General features: G+C 51.8%; 1 protein-coding gene across 2 annotated transcripts in view; it reads left to right on the top strand.

Annotated features, from left to right (window-relative positions):
- The window catches only part of IQGAP3 (IQ motif containing GTPase activating protein 3), a 49095-nt gene that overhangs the window by 15940 nt on the left and 15607 nt on the right, over positions 1 to 17548 (top strand). For both annotated transcript variants that reach the window (XM_070730261.1, XM_070730259.1), the window contains exons 11-27: positions 38 to 125; positions 311 to 474; positions 1656 to 1816; positions 5945 to 6060; positions 7714 to 7877; positions 9636 to 9726; positions 10117 to 10284; positions 10418 to 10551; positions 11067 to 11237; positions 13082 to 13165; positions 13279 to 13350; positions 13614 to 13683; positions 13918 to 14126; positions 14669 to 14821; positions 15034 to 15197; positions 16417 to 16641; positions 17199 to 17339. In XM_070730261.1, the coding sequence (XP_070586362.1) occupies positions 38 to 125; positions 311 to 474; positions 1656 to 1816; positions 5945 to 6060; positions 7714 to 7877; positions 9636 to 9726; positions 10117 to 10284; positions 10418 to 10551; positions 11067 to 11237; positions 13082 to 13165; positions 13279 to 13350; positions 13614 to 13683; positions 13918 to 14126; positions 14669 to 14821; positions 15034 to 15197; positions 16417 to 16641; positions 17199 to 17339 (2375 nt within the window). The remainder of the gene's footprint in view (positions 1 to 37; positions 126 to 310; positions 475 to 1655; positions 1817 to 5944; positions 6061 to 7713; positions 7878 to 9635; positions 9727 to 10116; positions 10285 to 10417; positions 10552 to 11066; positions 11238 to 13081; positions 13166 to 13278; positions 13351 to 13613; positions 13684 to 13917; positions 14127 to 14668; positions 14822 to 15033; positions 15198 to 16416; positions 16642 to 17198; positions 17340 to 17548) is intronic.

The raw sequence follows: 17548 nt of genomic DNA, 5'->3' as shown, positions 1-17548 counted from the left end.
CTCCTTTTTCCTTCCTTCCCTTCCCTTTTTTTCTCAGGAACTGGGATACCTCGACGTGCTTGAGCAAGCAGAAATTCAAGCCGGACTTTACGCGGCCAACCAGAGGAGTGACCAGGAGCGTGCCGGTGAGTGGCCTGGTGCTCCAGGACAAGACCTTGGGTGTCGCCTTGCTCTGGGGGGACAAAAGAACCCTGGGGGGAGTCCTCCTGCAAAGGGGGGAGAGTCCTGCCCTTTCCCTGTTAGCCCTGGGCCTCTCCTTGCCCCAACACCTCAAACCCCTGAGCCCCCTCCCCTGATGTCCCCTGTCCAGCTGCGCAGGCTGTGAGCCACATCAACACCGCCTTGCGGAGAGGCATTGCGGGAGAGACGGTGCGCGCCCTGGCCAGCCCTGAGGCTCAGTTGCCGGACGTCTTCCCCTTTGCCGCTCAGCTCTACCAGCGGGACCTCTCTGCCCTGCAGCGGCAGCACCCTCAGGTGAGTGGGGCCCCGAAGGTTTCCTGTGGGGTGGGAGGGAGGGAGGTCCCAGCCCAAGGAGCTGCCACTTTTGTTTGTGAGTGTCACAGGGGAAGGTTTGGTAGGGAATGTTTGCCTATTTGCCCATGACTCTAAAGTGGGCAATAGGGTTGATATTCCTGGAGGCGTCTGTAATATGGCAAAGGATTTAGCTTTACTAGATAAGTGGTCAAAGCAATGGAAACTGCAGTTTAATGTTTCCAAATGCGGAAAAGGAATCCTCAATCTGAGTATCGTATTGGCAGTTCTTTGCTAGCAAAAACTTCAGAAGGATTTAGGGGTCGTGATTTCTGATATTCTTGGAGGCGTCTGTAATACGGAAAAGGATTTAGCTTTACTAGATAAATGGTCAAAGCAATGGAAACTGCAGTTGAATGTTTCCAAATGTCAAATAATGCACTTGGGGAAAAGGAATCCTCAATCTGAGTCTTGCATTGGCAGTTCAGTGTTGGCAAATACTTCAAAAGAAAAGGATTTAGGGGTAGTGATTTCTGACAGTCTCAAAATGGGTGAGCAGTGCAGTCAGGCGGTAGGAAAAGCAAGTAGGATGCTTGGCTGCATAGCTAGAGGTATCACAAGCAGGAAGAGGGAGATTGTGATCCCCTTATATAGAGTGCTGGTGAGACCCCGTTTGGAATAATACTGTGTCCAGTTCTGGAGACCTCACCTACAAAAAGAGATATGGACAAAATTGAAGGGGTCCAAAGATGGGCTACAAGAATGGTGGAAGGTCTTAAGCCTAAAACTGACCAGGAAAGACTCCATGGACTCCATCTGTAGAGTCTGGAGGACAGAAGGAAAAGGGGGGACATGATCGAAACATTTAAATATATTAAAGGGTTAAATAAGGTTCAGGAGGGAAGTGTTTTTAATAGGAAAGTGAACACAAGAACAAGGGGACACAATCTGAGGTGAGTTGGGGGGAAAGATCAAAAGCAACATGAGAAAATATTATTTTAATGAAAGAGTCGTAGATGCTTGGAACAAACTCCCAGCAGACGTGGTTGGTCAATCCACAGGAATTGAATTGAAACATGCAGAGTCTTGGCCTGCATGGCAATGGTGTCCACTTGGGCCTTTTTGGGGGGGCACAGCTGTCTTTTTTGGGGAAGAAAGCCAACGCCCGGCCTCCTTTCTTGCAGGGGAGGCTGGCCCAGGAAGAGCTCTTTGTGGCCGTGGAGATGCTGTCCGCGGTGGCCCTGGTCAACCAGGCGCTCGAGGATGGAGACAGCCGCGGCTTCTGGAGGAGCCTCCTCAGCTCCGCCCTGGGACTCTCCGGCGTCGAAGAGGGTCACGCGCAGCGGTAAGCGGTCCGGCCAAGCTCCTCAGCACCCGGTGCTAGGTCAGGGTGTCCAGCAAACCTGGGACATCGGGAAATCGGCGGTTCGGGAAATATCAGGGGGTTCGTGAAAAAGAAACCGGAATAAATCAGGGAGAAATCACGTTAAAAGAACCGGATCCCGCTGTCTGGCAGAGTCAAGCAAAAATGATCATAACTGTGGCGAGAACTTGCTTCCTCAGCCACCAGATGTTTCTCCAGGGCTTGGCCGTTTGTTGTGACGTCCTCTACGACCGTGGCCTTAGCTAGATCGCAAGTGGCAGGGAAATGTCAGGGAATTTCAAAATGCCTTCCCCCCCTGGACACCCTGTGGCCTCACAGTAGCCGACAGACTGGGCACTGGTCACCTTGAGAGGAGAGGAAGTCCTCAGATGACCTCCACAGTTGGCACCGGGGTTTCCCTTGCAAATTGTGGCCAAGTCGGACGTGATTTAATGTCAAATTTTTGTAGCGAATCAGCGCGGATGTTAATCAAATCACGCGTTTAATTGAATTCAGCTTTCTCTCTCTCTTTTTTTTTTAATATTGGTTTTTTTTCAAAGTAACAAACACAACCAACAAAACATATAACACTTCATGGAGCTACAGTCGCTCCACACAAAATAGAAGTCTTCATATGAAAGTAAAAAGTTTATCTATAAAATACATATTGTTCTATAGAATAAAAATACCAATCTTAATATAAGTCTAAGTCTGTATCAAAATTTATAAAGATATACAGTGGTACCTCGAGATACGAGTTTAATTCGTTCCGGACCTGGGCTCTTAAGTCGAGCAGCTCTTATCTCGAACGACTTTTCCCCATAGGAATTAATGTAAATAATTTTAATTGGTTCCAGCCCTCAAAAAACTCACAAAGTTAGTCTAAATTATGCAGAAAGACATGTTTTTAATGAAGAAATGTACATGTACATATAAATGAATAATGAAGTTTCTTTCACTTAACTTGTAAACTTTCTTAAACTTTTAAATTTACATATGTTCAACTTCTCTGCCACCCAATCCTGTAGGACAGAGGTCCCCAACCCTTTTTGCACCAGGGACCGGCTTTAAGCGATCAAGAGAGGAATGGGTGAATGAATGGACGGAGGGTGGGAAGGAAGGAAGGAAAGAGGGAAGGGACAGGAACAGAGGAAGGAAGCAAGGAAACTTATGAAAGGGGAGAGTAAGAGAGGAATGAGTGAAGGGAGGGAGGGAGGGAAGAAGGTGGGAAGGAGAAAGAAAAGAAGAAATAGAGGAAGGGAAGGTAAAAGAGAGAAAGAAAAAGAGAAAGAAAGAAAGAAAGAAAGGGGGAAGGGACAGGAACAGAGGAAGGAAGCAAGGAAACTTATGAAAGGGGAGAGTAAGAGAGGAATGAGTGAAGGGAGGGAGGGAGGGAAGAAGGTGGGAAGGAGAAAGAAAAGAAGAAATAGAGGAAGGGAAGGTAAAAGAGAGAAAGAAAAAGAGCAAGAAAGAAAGCTGCAAGCCCCCCCCCGAGCCCCCCAGGCCGGCTGCAACCTTTTAAAACGCGCGCCGCTTCGCAGCTGTCTCCTGAAGCCGAACGCGGAAGTTAGCGTTTGGCTTCAGGAGACAGCTCCTTGGCGCTTGTATCTCGAATTTGGGCTTGTAAGTAGAACAAAAATATCTCTCCCCTCCCAGCTCTTATCTCGAGTTGCTCCTAAGTAGAGCAGCTCTTATGTCGGGGTTCCACTGTATATGAAAAAGAAAAAAGTTTTTATGAAAAGACAAAGAGGAAAAAAAAAAGAGATGAAAGGGATTTATATTTGTAGTCATAATTACCGTCTTGTGCAATTCTAATACTAAATTCAAATATGCAAAATAGTATAGCAACACACTTATCTCGTATTCCTTGTTTCCCACCAGATATATACTTTCCGCCAGATATCGTAAAATTCCGATTCTTCTTGATTATTTAACCGTCTCGTCACCATATCTAATTCAGCTTAATGGACTTTTTGGGGGGGTTTTGCTGAAAATTGCCCCCCAAAAAGGTCGCAAATCACCATTGCTGCAACCGACGGTAAACGCAATATGGTTGCCAGGCTCCTGAAATTGCCAAAGATTGACATGGCGGGGCTGTGATGGGCATAAGTGCAGGTTGTACGTCGCTTTTTCTGAGAAAGTTGTCATCAAATGTTTGTAAGTTAAGGATACTCGTGGACTCAGATTAATTTCTGTGCTCTAACTCAGTGTTTTTCAACCAGTGTGCCGTGGCACACTAGTGTGCCGCGAGACATGGTCAGGTGTGCCGCGAAGCTCAGAGAGAAAGAAAACAAGAGAGAGAGAAAGAAAAAGAGAAAGCAAGCAAGCAAGAAAGAAAACGAGAGAAAGCAAGAGAAAGAAAGCAAGACAGAGAGAAAGAAAGAAAAAGAGAGAAAGCAAGCAAGAGAGAAAGAAAACAAGAGAGAAAGCAAGAGAAAGAAAGCAAGAGAGAGAAAGAAAGAAAAAGAGAGAGAAAGCAAGCAAGAGAGAAAGAAAACAAGAGAAAGCAAGAGAAAGAAAGCAAGACAGAGAGAAAGAAAGAAAAAGAGAGAGAAAGCAAGCAAGAGAGAAAGAAAACGAGAGAAAGCAAGAGAAAGAAAGCAAGACAGAGAGAAAGAAAGAAAAAGAGAGAGAAAGCAAGCAAGAGAGAAAGAAAACGAGAGAAAGCAAGAGAAAGAAAGCAAGAGAGAGAGAAAGAAAGAAAGAAAAAGAGAGAAAGCAAGCAAGAGAGAAAGAAAACAAGAGAGAAAGCAAGAGAAAGAAAGCAAGACAGAGAGAAAGAAAGAAAAAGAGAGAAAGCAAGCAAGAGAGAAAGAAAACAAGAGAGAAAGCAAGAGAAAGAAAGCAAGAGAGAGAAAGAAAAAGAGAGAGAAAGCAAGCAAGAGAGAAAGAAAACAAGAGAGAAAGCAAGAGAAAGAAAGCAAGACAGAGAGAAAGAAAGAAAAAGAGAGAAAGCAAGCAAGAGAGAAAGAAAACAAGAGAGAAAGCAAGAGAAAGAAAGCAAGAGAGAGAAAGAAAGAAAAAGAGAGAGAAAGCAAGCAAGAGAGAAAGAAAACAAGAGAGAAAGCAAGAGAAAGAAAGCAAGACAGAGAGAAAGAAAGAAAAAGAGAGAGAAAGCAAGCAAGAGAGAAAGAAAACAAGAGAGAAAGAAAGAGAAAGAAAGCAAGAGAGAGAAAGAGAGGGAGGGAAGGTGGGAGAAAGACGGAGGTAGTGAGGGAGAGAGAAAGAGCAAAAAAGAGGAAAGAAGGAAGAAAGAGGGATGGAGAGAAAAAAGAGGGAGAGAGAGAAATACAGCGAAAGGAAGAGATAATTTTTTTGTCCAAGCTTTTTTTAGCCGCCACCCCCCCTCAATGTGCCCCATGGTTTTGTAAATGTAAAAAATGTGCCGCGGCTCAAAAAAGGTTGAAAATCACTGCTCTAACTGTTGTGGTTGCATCGCAGCCGGGCCCTCTGGCCACGGACTTTGAGCCTGATGAACTGGGGACATCTGGGCACGGTCAGCCTGTGTGGCTGTCGGAGGAGTCAGAGAGCGAGTAGGAGGCGGAGGAGGGGAGAGTCTAGGTGTGAGGAACCTACAGAGGCTATACAACCCCCTAACTGGGGCTTTGCCAGGGTCTGAGGAGGAGGAGGAGGAAGAGATAAAGATACCCGATCCTGAATGTACGGGTGAGAAGGGTACAGGGGAGGCAGGAGCAGTTGCGGAGGCTCAGGAGGAGGAAGCGAGCACAGCTGCACACCCAGAGAGTGTATATAAGCGGGAGGAAGGGGTTCGTGCCTCTGGAGGAGAAGAGCATGCAAAGAGTGTTTTTGCCTGACAAACCTGGACACAGCACTGGACATTTGTAGAGTTAATATTTGGCTCGAGGACCACACGGTTGGGGAAATCATCTCGCGCTTGTAAAAGACATTCTTGTGGTTCTCGTTTGTGTGTCCTTGTAAACAGACTCTTGGTCATTTCGAAGCCTTTGCGTTCGAGTTTTAATTTTTGGGCTAACTGCTGGCCGGCTGCCCTGCGAGACAGCACTGACCAACGCAACTTTCAGCTCCGGCCTGGCGTTGTGAGTCTACGGAGAAAGGCGGCCTAGAAATACAAATTCTCTTTTGTTTCAGTTACTTTGAGGCCCTGTCGAAACAGAAGAAGGAAACCCAAGATGGCTTCCTGAGTTGGAACGACGTCCAGGCCTCGGTGGACGATGCGAACGCCTCCGCCCAAGAAGAGCGGGACAGTAAGGCCCAAAGCAGGCTCGGTTTCAATTGCGGTGGACGGTGTGTGCAGGGCTGCAAGCTAACGGCCAAAGAGCCAGGCTCGGTGACCCCCAAAGAGGCCACTGTCTCGGCCTCTGGGGCAGCGAGCGAAGCCTCCGCTCCTGAAATCAGGCTCCGTTGAAGCCCGCGGAGCGACTCTCGGCCCAACCCACGTCCAGGGATGACTGTTGTGGGCGAGAGAGGAGAAGGGAAGAGGATTGATTTATTTCTCGTATTTCTTAATCGGTCATCTCCCTTTGTAGATGTGTCCGCACTACCCAATAACAAAGGCAGGTTGAAAAACTTTGGGAAAACCCACCGCCGGACTTCTGTTGCCAGCAGGAGCGCTGGGATTTCCTCTAGCCCCTCCCCTCGCTGGGATTCAAAGCAGCGGCGGCAAAAATGAAGGGAATCCCAGCAATGAGTGACCTAGGGGAAGGTTGGGTAGGGAAGGTTTGCCTATTTGCCGATGACTCTAAAGTGTGCAATAGGGTTGATATTCCTGGAGGGGTCTGTAATATGGCAAATGATTTAGCTTTACTAGATAAATGGTCAAAGCAATGGAAACTGCAGTTCAATGTTTCCAAATGGGGAAAAGGAATCCTCAGTCTGAGTATTGCATTGGCAGTTCTGTGTTAGCAAAAACTTCAGAAGAGAAGGATTTAGGGGTAGTGATTTCTGACCGTCTCCAAATGGGTGAGCAGTGTGGTCAGGCGGTAGGAAAAGCGAGTAGAATACTTGGCTGCATAGCTGGAGGTATCACAAGCAGCAAGAGGGAGATTGTGATCCCACTGGTGAGACCCCATTTTAAATAATACTGGGTCCAGTTCTGGAGACCTCACCTACAAAATGATATGGACAAAATTGAAGGGGTCCAAAGACGGGCTACAAGAATGGTGGAAGGTCTGAAGCATGAAACCTATCAGGAAAGACTTCATGGACTCCATCTGTAGAGTCTGGAGGACAGAAGGAAAAGGGGGGACATGATCGAAACATTTAAATATGTCAAAGGGTTAAATAAGGTCCAGGAGGGAAGTGTTTTTAATAGGAAAGTGAACACAAGAACAAGGGGACACAATCTGAAGTTAGTTGAAGGGAAAGATCAGAAGCAACATGAGAGTCGTAGATGCTTGGAACAAACTTCCATGCCTGGGATAAACATACATCCATTGTAAGATAAAATACAGAAAATAGTATAAGGGCAGACGAGATGGACCATGAGGTCTTTTTCTGCCTTCAGTCTTCTAGGTTTCAATGTTTCAATGCTTCGGCTGGCAACGGAAGTCCAGAGTCGGGGATTCCCAGCGGTCCAAGGCAAAAGGGGGGTGACTTTTGGGATGGGGGCTGCACACGTTATTTGCTTTTACATCGCTTCCTATGGGGAAAATTGCTTCGTCTAACGAACATTTCACCTTACACACCTGGCGATGGAACGAATTAAGTTCATAAGACGAGATGTCACTGTCCATCAAAGCTTCCGTCTCTCCGTCCTCCGAGTCTGACACTTCCTGAGGCTGACAGGGAACACTCACAACCCCACTGAGGTGCCCCGTGGGGATAATTCCACCCAAACCCTTTTAAAGGAGGGTTCCTCTCCGGGGTCCAGCCAACGCTCCCCTCTTCTCTCCTTGCAGAAATCCTGGCCGTCCGGCTGGTGAACGAGGCTCTGCAGGGCGAATGTCCAGAGAAAACTCTCAGGGCTTTGCTCCTGCCATCAGCCGGCCTCTCGGACGTGACCCTCCCCAGAGCCCGGCGCTACCATTTTGTTCTAGCCCAGATGTTGAGGCAGAAAGGCCAGGTAGGAAAAGAAGGGCGGGGGGAGTACGCGGAGTCCTGTGTACAGTTCTGGTCAGGATTTGGTGGGACCCAGGGGAAGAGCCTTCTCTGTGGCGGCCCCGGCCCTCTGGAACCAACTCCCTCCGGAGATTACAATTGCCCCCACCCTCCTCGCCTTTCGTAAGCTCCTTAAAACCTACCTCTGCCTTCAGGAATGGGGGAACTGAGATACTCTTTCCCCCTTGGCCTTTACAATTTGTGCATGGTGTGTTTGTGTATATGTTTGGTTTTATAATAAGAGGGTTTTTTTAGTTGTTTTAGTATTGGATTGTTACATGCTGGTTTTTATCACTGTTGTTAGCCGCCCCGAGTCTATGGAGATGAGTGGCATACAAATCCAACTAATAATAATAATAATAATAATAATAATAATAATAATAATAATAATAATGGAAGGTGCAAAAAAGGGCCACAAGGATGACCAAGGGAATGGAGCCCCTCCCTTAGGAAACCAGGTTGCAAGGCCTTGGTCTCTTCCGCCTTATAAGACAGCGTTGAAGGGGGGACTTGATCGAAGTGTGTGAAATCACGCAGGGGATAGCAAAGGTGGAGAGAGAAAAATTATTTTCCCTATCCCACAATATTAGGACGAGGGGGCCACTCCCTAAAGGTCCCAGGTGGGAAAGTGAGGACAAAGAAAGGGAGATATTTCTTCTTACCCCAGAGGGTCCTTGGTTGATGGGATTCCCTTCCAGAAGGGGCCGTGACAGCTGTCAGCTTGGATACCTTCAAGGCAGGATGAGACAGACTCAGGGATGCCGAGTGTATCATAGGTGGTGATTGAAATGTGTCTAGGTAATATAATAAACCTTCAACAAACTTTAAGTAGAGTTAATGTACCGACGTGGGTTAGCCGGTCAATGAATCGGACGGTACAAAATAGAACAATATTATTATATACAAATAGGCAAATAATAGTAGTTGAACAGTCCAATATCATACACATTTCATCCTAATAATGGTTATCGCACACAGCAAAATATACACACAGCAAATATAAACCTCTCTCTGGTATAAACTCCCCCAAGAGGAGCATCGGTGGCTCCCTCTTGTGGCCAACCAGCAAATGGCTCTTAAAAGTACATTCTTAAACTTACATTGTTAGCTTCTGTATTGCAACACCCAACATAGCTACATACAGTATACTAACTAAATGGATGTCCAAGTGCCCCCTCTATGTTGGTTGTATGCCTTCCCTCTCCGTGGACTCGGGGCGGCTCACAACATATCAATTAAAAGCACAATATTTAAATACATCTAGATCCAATTAACATAAACAATTGGTTTAAAATATTCTGAGAAAAAGTTAAACATTTAAAAATAATTCATTCAAATACAAACATCCTTCACATTCAACGGCCAGAGGATGGGGTCCAGTGACCCCAAGCCTGGCGGCATAAATAAGTTTTCAGATTTTTACGGAAGGCGAGGAGGGTGGGGGCAGTACGGAGCTGATTCCAGAGGGCCGGGGCCACCACAGAGAAGACTCTTCCCTTGGGTCCCGCCAGACAACATTGTCTGGTTGACGGGGCCCGGAGAAGGCCGACTCTGTGGGACCTGACCGGTCGCTGGGATTCGTGCGGCAGGAGGCGGTCCCGCAAGTAATTGGGTCCGATGTCACGTAGGGCTTTATAGGTCATCACCAACACTTTGAATCGCGTCCGGAACTTGCCAGTTTCTGGGTGACTCAGGATGGGGCCATTCTGTCTCCCCTGCGCAGGCAGCAGGAGACCCCGGAGCCCTCTTGTGGTGGGAAGAAATCGAGGAGGGGGTCCGCAGAGCCAACCTAGACAGCCAAGCTGCACAGAAAAGTAAGGCTGATGGGGGTGGGGGCTCTCGGGGTTCCTTCGGGGAGGAAGGGGGCTGAAGGACTGGCTGGACCTGAGCAGCCGTGGGGAGGAAAAGGCGGGGAGAAGCTTCCGTGGGGCCTCTCTAGGAATCTCCTGGGAGGAAACAGGGCCTCCACCCTCCCTGTGGTTTCCCCAGTCGAACGCCTTATTTGCTTTTACACTGATTACTATGTTGTGGGGATCGGGGCTCTCGGGGTCCCTTCGAGGAGGAAGGGGGCTGAAGGACGGGCTGGACCTGAGCAGCTGTGGGGAGGAAGGGGGGGCTTGGGAGGTGTTCCGACCCACCGTGGGCCCCCCCCAGGACCTCCTGCTCCCTGTCCCAGCTGCAGCCCCCCCTGTCCCTCCCCACAGTGGCCCTGGGCCTTGCTGCCATCAACCAAGCCATCAAGGAGGGGGACGCAGGGCAGACGGTCAGTGTCCTCCGCAACCCTGACGTGGGTCTTTGTGGCGTGGTGGCGGAGTGTGCCACGGCTTATCAAGCGCAGTTCAGTGCCATCCTGGCAGCACGAAGGCCGGCAGGTAAAAGAGGGAGGGAGGGAGGGTCCGTGCGGCGGCCCCAACACAGAGGAGGGGGACCCCCCCCACTTGTCCATCCCAACCCCCATCGTTAATATTTTGCTTTTGGTTTGTGTGTGTGTGTGTGTCCACTCAGAGGCACTCTGGGTACGCCACAGGCTGCGAGACGGCTCTGAGTACTACTTCCACCTGCGGTCCTTCGAGGGGTCCTGGGAGCAGCCCCAGCCCCTCGCCCTCAACAAGGCCCACCTCAGCCGAGAGGAGATCCAGGTGGGTGTGGCCAGAGCAGATCCCTGGGCCAGAGAATCTCACCTGCTCCGTGCAATGCGGCACAGAGGTGTTGTGGCCCGTCCACACCCCGCGCAGTGGTCACGGATCCCGAGGGTTGAGAGGGTCCTGTCAGATCCTGAGGAGGATGAGCCAGGACCCTCAGGATACTCTGGGACTGTGGGGTAGCCAAGTAACCACTAGAGGGGGATGACGTGACAACGAGGGAGCGGTCCCAGTCAGAGAGTGAGGAGGACATGAGAGTGGAAAACCAGTGGATAGACCCTCGTTATAGGAGGTTGCTGAGAAGGCTAGAGGAGGTGCCGCCTCGTTTGCACCATGTCATGGAGGGTCCCAGTCCTGGCATAGGCTGCCCCCTTCTCCTGCCGCCTCTCTGGGGGGGGGGGGCGTCAGGCGGCCTCGTGCAGGGAGTCCTCCTGAAGTGAAGGTGTCCTCTTTGCCCGGAGCTGGGCTGCCCCCCCCCCCCCCGTGACCCTCTCCTCTTTCTTCCCCCGCAGAGGGCCATCACCTGCGTCTCTTCCAGCCATGACCGGAAGCGCCTCTGGCAATCCCACGCCTGGCTGGTGGTCCGACTCCAGGCCCGGATGAGGGGCTTCCTGTTCCGCCGCCAGTGGGGGGCTCGGCGACGGTTCCTGTCCCAGCAGGTCTCGGCAGCGGCCAAAATCCAGGTAGGGGCAGGCGCACCTTGGCAGGAAAGTTGCCTCACCCAATCTGGCAAACACATCTCCGAGGAGATTCCTAGAGAGGCCCCACGGAGGCTTCTCCCTGCCTTTTCTGGCCCTGTTTCCTCCCAGGAGATTCCTAGAGAGGCCCCATGAAGGCTTATCCCCAACTTTTCCAGCCCTTTTTTTCTCCCAGGAGATTCCTAGAGAGGCCCCACGGAGGCTTCTCCCTGCCTTTTCCGGCCCCTTTTTCTCCCAGGAGATTCCTAGAGAGGCCCCATGAAGGGTTCTCCCCACCTTTTCCAGCCCTTTTTTCTCCCAGGAGATTCCTAGAGAGGCCCCACGGAGGCTTCTCCCTGCCTTTTCCGGCCCTGTTTCCTCCCAAGAGATTCCCAGAGAGGCCCCACGGAGGCTTCTTCCTGCTTTTTCCGGCCCTGTTTCCTCCCAGGAGATTCCCAGAGAGGCCCCACGGAGGCTTCTCCCCGCCTTTTCCGGCCCTGTTTCCTCCCAGGAGATTCCCAGAGAGGCCCCACGGAGGCTTCTTCCTGCCCTTTCCGGCCCTGTTTCCTCCCAGGAGATTCCCAGAGAGGCCCCACGGAGGCTTCTTCCTGCCCTTTCCGGCCCTGTTTCCTCCCAGGAGATTCCCAGAGAGGCCCCACGGAGGCTTCTTCCTGCCCTTTCCGGCCCTGTTTCCTCCCAGGAGATTTCCAGAGAGGCCCCACGGAGGCTTCTCCCCGCCTTTTCCGGCCCTGTTTCCTCCCAGGAGATTCCAGAGAGGCCCCACGGAGGCTTCTTCCTGCTTTTTCCGGCCCTGTTTCCTCCCAGGAGATTCCCAGAGAGGCCCCACGGAGGCTTCTCCCCGCCTTTTCCGGCCCTGTTTCCTCCCAGGAGATTCCCAGAGAGGCCCCACGGAGGCTTCTTCCTGCCCTTTCCGGCCCTGTTTCCTCCCAGGAGATTCCCAGAGAGGCCCCACGGAGGCTTCTCCCCGCCTTTTCCGGCCCTGTTTCCTCCCAGGAGATTCCCAGAGAGGCCCCACGGAGGCTTCTTCCTGCCCTTTCCGGCCCTGTTTCCTCCCAGGAGGTTCCCAGAGAGGCCCCACGGAGGCTTCTCCCTGCCTTTTCTGGTTACAGTTTCAGAGGCTGGGGTTTGTAAGTGGGAAATGGTTCTTGAGAAGAGGCAAAAAGAATCTTGAACACCCGGTTCTGATCTTGAAAAATTCGTAAGCAGAGGTGTTTGTAGGTAGAGGGGCCACTAATATTAGGTCGAAGAGGCCCTTGATAAATACCCTGAGATATTTAATCTCTGCCTTTTATTAAGGATTCAGCCTTGCGATGCGCGTAAATGATTCTTGACCAAGTTATATCTGCGCTCGGACGAATGCCCCTCCGAGGGTGGTGGGTCCTACCCTGGGGGTCTGTTCTGCCTGATCTTCCGGGTGGTTCAGGGGGCGGGATCTGCCCATAGCCGGAGTGGGTGGGTGTGGCAAAGCCATTGGCGCATGGATAGCCCTTTCCTACAGGAGTCGTGGCGGTGCAGTGGTTAGAGTGCAGCACTGCAGGCTGCTTCTGCAGTTTGGCAGATCGAATCTCAGTAGGTTCAAGGTGGACTCAGAAGCCCCAGACTGCGGGGGGGGGGGGAAACGGGGGCCCCTGGGGGTTGACACCGGGAGTCTTCGTAGAGGGGCGGCATACAAATCTAATAACTTAAAATACTGAAAAAGCTGGGCGTGGGAGCATCTGCTGCTGCACCGGGGGAAGGACCCCCTGCCCCCACCTCCCCAGAAGGAGGAAGGGCTTGGCCCCGAGGGGATCGGAGGGTCACCTCTGCCTTCTGCCCCCCCCCCCCCCCAGGCCGCCTGGCGTGGGCACCGGCAGCGCAGAAGCTACTTGGGAAGGAGGCGCTACCTAAGGAGAAACACAGCCGCTGCCATCAAGGTGGGTTGTGGGGCTGTCGGCTGTGGGGTGGGCTTGGAGGGGAGGGGGCTCTTGGCCTCCCTGGGAGGGGTCAGTTATTGGGCTTCCCCTCTGCTCTCTCTCCCCTGCGCCAGATCCAGTCCTGGGTTCGGAGGTGGCTTGCCCGGAAACGCTACCTGGGACGCCTGCGCTACTTCCGGAGGAACGTGAGTGTCCGGTCCCGACTGCAATGGAGTTGGGGGGGTCGTGGGGTCGTGGGGTCGTGGGGGGGGGGCTCTTCCCCCTCTACCTTCCGCTTCCCCCTCTCCTTCCCCCTCACTGCCTGAGCCCCCTGAGAGCCACACGGGTCTCCGGTGCCCCGACGGACCCGGCTCGTCTGGTCCAAAATCCGTGGCCGCAGGAGCTGGCCGTGAGCTGACCACAACCATCCCCCCGACTCCTCAGGCCTCTTGTCCTCCGTCCTTGACAGGTTGCAGCTGTGGTCAAGATCCAGGCCTTCTTCCGAGCCAGCAAGGCCAGAGAGGACTACAGGATGCTGGGTGAGTGGCGGGGCCTTTCGTGGGGCCTCTTTCTCACAGTTGGTGGGAATCGCCACTTCTGCCCACTTTGAGACGGGCGGGAGAGCACCGGTCTGTTGGGTCCCGCTGGAGAGTCTTCGGGAGGGCAGCTGATTCTGACCCAACGCGGAGCCCTCCACTGCCCTGAAGGGGGGAGAGGCTCCGGGGGGGCGGCAGTGAGGCCGACGGCCGGCTCTCCACTCTCTCCGCTGGCAGTGCACAGCAGGGACCCCCCGCTCAGCGTCGTCCGGCGCTTCGCCCACCTGCTGGAGCAGAGCCAGCGTGACTACCAGGAGGAGGCGGAGCTTCTGGGACTCCGGGAAAAGCTGGTCAGGGGGATCCGCTCCAACCAGCAGCTGGAGGGCGACCTCAACCTCATGGACATCAACATTGGCCTGCTGGTCAAGAACAGGATCACCTTGCAGGTCAGGGGGAGGACGGAGGAGGTCTCTGCTTACGTCTGGGCAGGGGAGGTGGTCTGGGGGCCCTCGGCGTTCCGGCAGAGCCATCGAGGCAGGGCAGGAATCCAGGGGACGGCATACAAATCTAATAAATTATTATTATTATTTATTATTATTATTATTTATTATTATTGTTATTTATTATTATTATTATTATTATTATTTATTATTATTTGTTATTATTATTTATTATTATTGTTATTATTATTATTTATTATTATTAAAAAGATCCTTAAAATCTTAAAAACATTCAATTAACATCCATTCATTCTAAATACATTCGTTGGTCAGGGGGGGGAGATCACCTAATGGCCCCAGGCCTGGTGGCAAAGATGAGTTTTCAAATTTTTTCGGAAAGCAAGGGTGGTGGGAGCTGGTTCCAGAGGGCCGGGGCCGCCACAGAGAAGGCTCTGCCCCTAGGTCCCGCCAGACGACGTTGCCTGAGAAGGCCCGCTCTGTGGGACCTCACTTTTGCCTATCGTCCGGCGTCTTCCCCTGGCACACAGGAGGTGGTGTCGCATTGCAAGAAGCTGACCAAGAAGAACAAGGAGGAGCTGTCCAGTAGGATGGGCGGGATCAAGGAGAGCGGGCTGAAGGCCCTCAGCAGGGAGAAGCGGGAGGCCCTGGAGGCCTACCAGCACCTCTTCTACCACCTGCAGGTGGGCGGCTGTCTTTCCTTCCTTCCTTCCTTCCTTCCTTCCTTCCTTCCTTCCTTCCTTCCTTCCTTCCTTCCTTCCTTCCTTCCTTCCCTTCCCTTCCCTCCCCTCCCCTCCCCTCCCCTCCCCTCCCCTTACTTACTTACCACTTACTATGAAGTGGTATATAAGTCTACGTGCCCTTGCTCTCCTGCTACTCCTCTCCCTCCTTCCAGACTCAGCCGGTGTATCTGGCCAAGCTTCTCATGCAGATGCCGCCCAACAAGTCCACCAAGTTCATGGAGTCGGTGGTCTTCAGCCTCTACAATTACGCCTCCAGCCCCCGAGAGGCTTACCTCCTGCTCCAGCTCTTCCAGCGGGCCCTCCAGGAGGAGGTCGCGTAAGTCCCGGGCCCTCCCTCCCTCCCCCCTCCCCCCTCCCCCGTGAGACCAGCTGGGCTCCCTGGTGTGGTGGTGGGCTTCAGGCCAGCTCCTGGGGTGGCTGATTTTGACGCAGAGGACTGGGAGCCATCTGGCTGGAGGCCGAATCAGACAGTGAGCCAGAAGCAGAGACAGGGAGAGACAAGGAGCAGGAAGGGACTGGAGAGACAGAGAGGGGAAGGGTGTCGGTCAGATCTCCGGCCAGTGGTCCCTTGGAATCAGAAGGGGAAGAGTTAATGAGTAACCCTATTCTGAATGCTCGGGTCCGGAGAACGTTGGGAAGACAAGCGCAGAAACAAATTACAGGGCCACCGCTGATAAGACTTAATGACGCTGCTGCAGCCTTGATAAAAAGGGAGGGTTGGAGGGATCTTCGTGGGAGTTTATCGTTTAAGCCTTGGAGAGAGACATTGATGCACCGTGGTTTCGTTTTGGACTTTCTGCGAACTTTCTGACACTCGAGCAGGAAGTAACTGGATGACCTAAGCCTGAAAGTACTGTGCTGGCTTGAGTGAATAACTTTGACCTTCTGGACATTGCTTTTACATTCACGGAGGTGTACAGCCCTCTGTATATAAAGGAAACCCTTTTTGTTTTGTTTTTACAAGCTTGTGTGTTTGATTTATTACTTTGTTCTTGGGTGGCTGGAGGTCAGGCAGAACAGCTTGGGACCCGGAGAGGGGCGGGGCAAGAGGCTGGCTCTGTTAGAAAAAAAAGAGCTATTGCTAACATGTTGTAAGCCGCCCTGAGTCTAAGGAGAAGGCCGGCGTAAAAATCGAATCAATCAATCAATCAATCAATTTGATTTGGAGAATTATTAGAGCTCTGAAACCCGGTCCAGTGAATAATTGACAGACGCTCGCTCGAGAGACATTTGTCGCTGGGTTGAGCCGTTAACCCCGACCTTTGGATCATAAGCCAACATTCCTCTACAGTCGTTGTGGCTCTAAACCAATTTTGTGCAGAAACTTTGAGTTGGCAAACCCCTGTCTGTGTGTGTGTTTGTACACTGCCTTGTTGCGTGGCCAGCTGGTCAGGCAGAACAGAGGAGAGCTGGATTCATAATAATAATAATAATAATGATTAATAATAATTTATTAGATTTGTATGCCGCCCCCTCTCCGGAGACTCGGAGCGGTGCCGAGTTCTAGAACGAGAGCGGCTGCCTCTTCCTCCCAGGTCCAGAGTGACGCGTCCGCGGGAGATCCTGACGGGGAACCCCACCGTGATCCGCATGGTGGTGAGCTTCTACCGCAACGCCCGCGGGAAGAACGCCCTGCGCCAGATCCTGGCAGAGCCACTGCAGGAGGCCCTGCAGGACAGCAGCCTGAGGATTCGCACCAGCCCCGTGGAGATTTACAGGGCGTGGATCAACGAGACGGAGTCCCAGAGTGGACAAAAGAGGTGGGCGGCCATGTTTCCTCCCCTCTCTGCTTGGCGCTCTTCAGACTGGGTGGGGGGAATCTCACGGCTTGACATGGAGGAGGGAAGGAATGAAGGAAGAGGAAGGAAGGAGGGAAGGAAGTGGAAGGAGAGAAGGAGGAAGGAGGGAAGGAGGGAGGGAAGAAAGGAAGGAAGACAAGGAACAAAGGAAGGAAAGAAGGAGGGAAGAGAGGAAAGAGGAAGGGAGGAAGAGGAAGGAAGTGGGAGGAAGGAAGGAGGGAGGGAAGAAAGGAAGGAAGACAGGGAACAAAAGAAGGAGGGAAGGGAGGGAAGGAGGGAAGGAGGGAAAGGTGGCCATGGCAAGCACCCACTGTCCATATATATATATATATATATATATATTGTGGCAATTAATGAACCGGAGAAACGAATGAAGACATATTTGTAGAAAACAATAGTTTTACTCTTCAGTGCAAATGTTATTTTAGATTTTAATTATTAGATTTGTTGCCATGTATTGTTTTTGTCACTGTTGTGAGCCGCCCCGAGTCTACTGCCACTGTTTTCTCTCTTTCCAGCCTCCTGCCCTACAACGTGACCCCCCAACAAGCCCTCGGTCACCCAGAGGTCCGGAGGCGGCTGGACGTCTCCCTCGGCCATCTCCTGGTGCTGGCGGACAAGTTTCTCTCGGCCATCCTCTCGTCGGTGGACAAGATCCCGTACGGATTGAGTGGCCGCCTCTCTTTCGTCCGGCTGCCGTCCTTCTCCCCCTCGGGCGGGCGCCTGGTTCCCATTGAGAAATAGGCGCTTGGCCTTGTTGCCCTGCACTCAAAAGTCCGGTTCGGCTTTATCAGGGGAGGTCTTGTTTTGGGGGAAACGGGGCACTGGGCCAAAATATAAACTCAATGTCCAGGAGGGTCCTGCCCCA

This window comes from Erythrolamprus reginae, assembly GCF_031021105.1.
Source record: "Erythrolamprus reginae isolate rEryReg1 chromosome 13 unlocalized genomic scaffold, rEryReg1.hap1 SUPER_13_unloc_5, whole genome shotgun sequence".
In the NCBI taxonomy this organism is placed as follows: Eukaryota; Metazoa; Chordata; class Lepidosauria; order Squamata; family Dipsadidae; genus Erythrolamprus; species Erythrolamprus reginae.
This window is presented reverse-complemented; position numbering and strand designations above follow the sequence as displayed.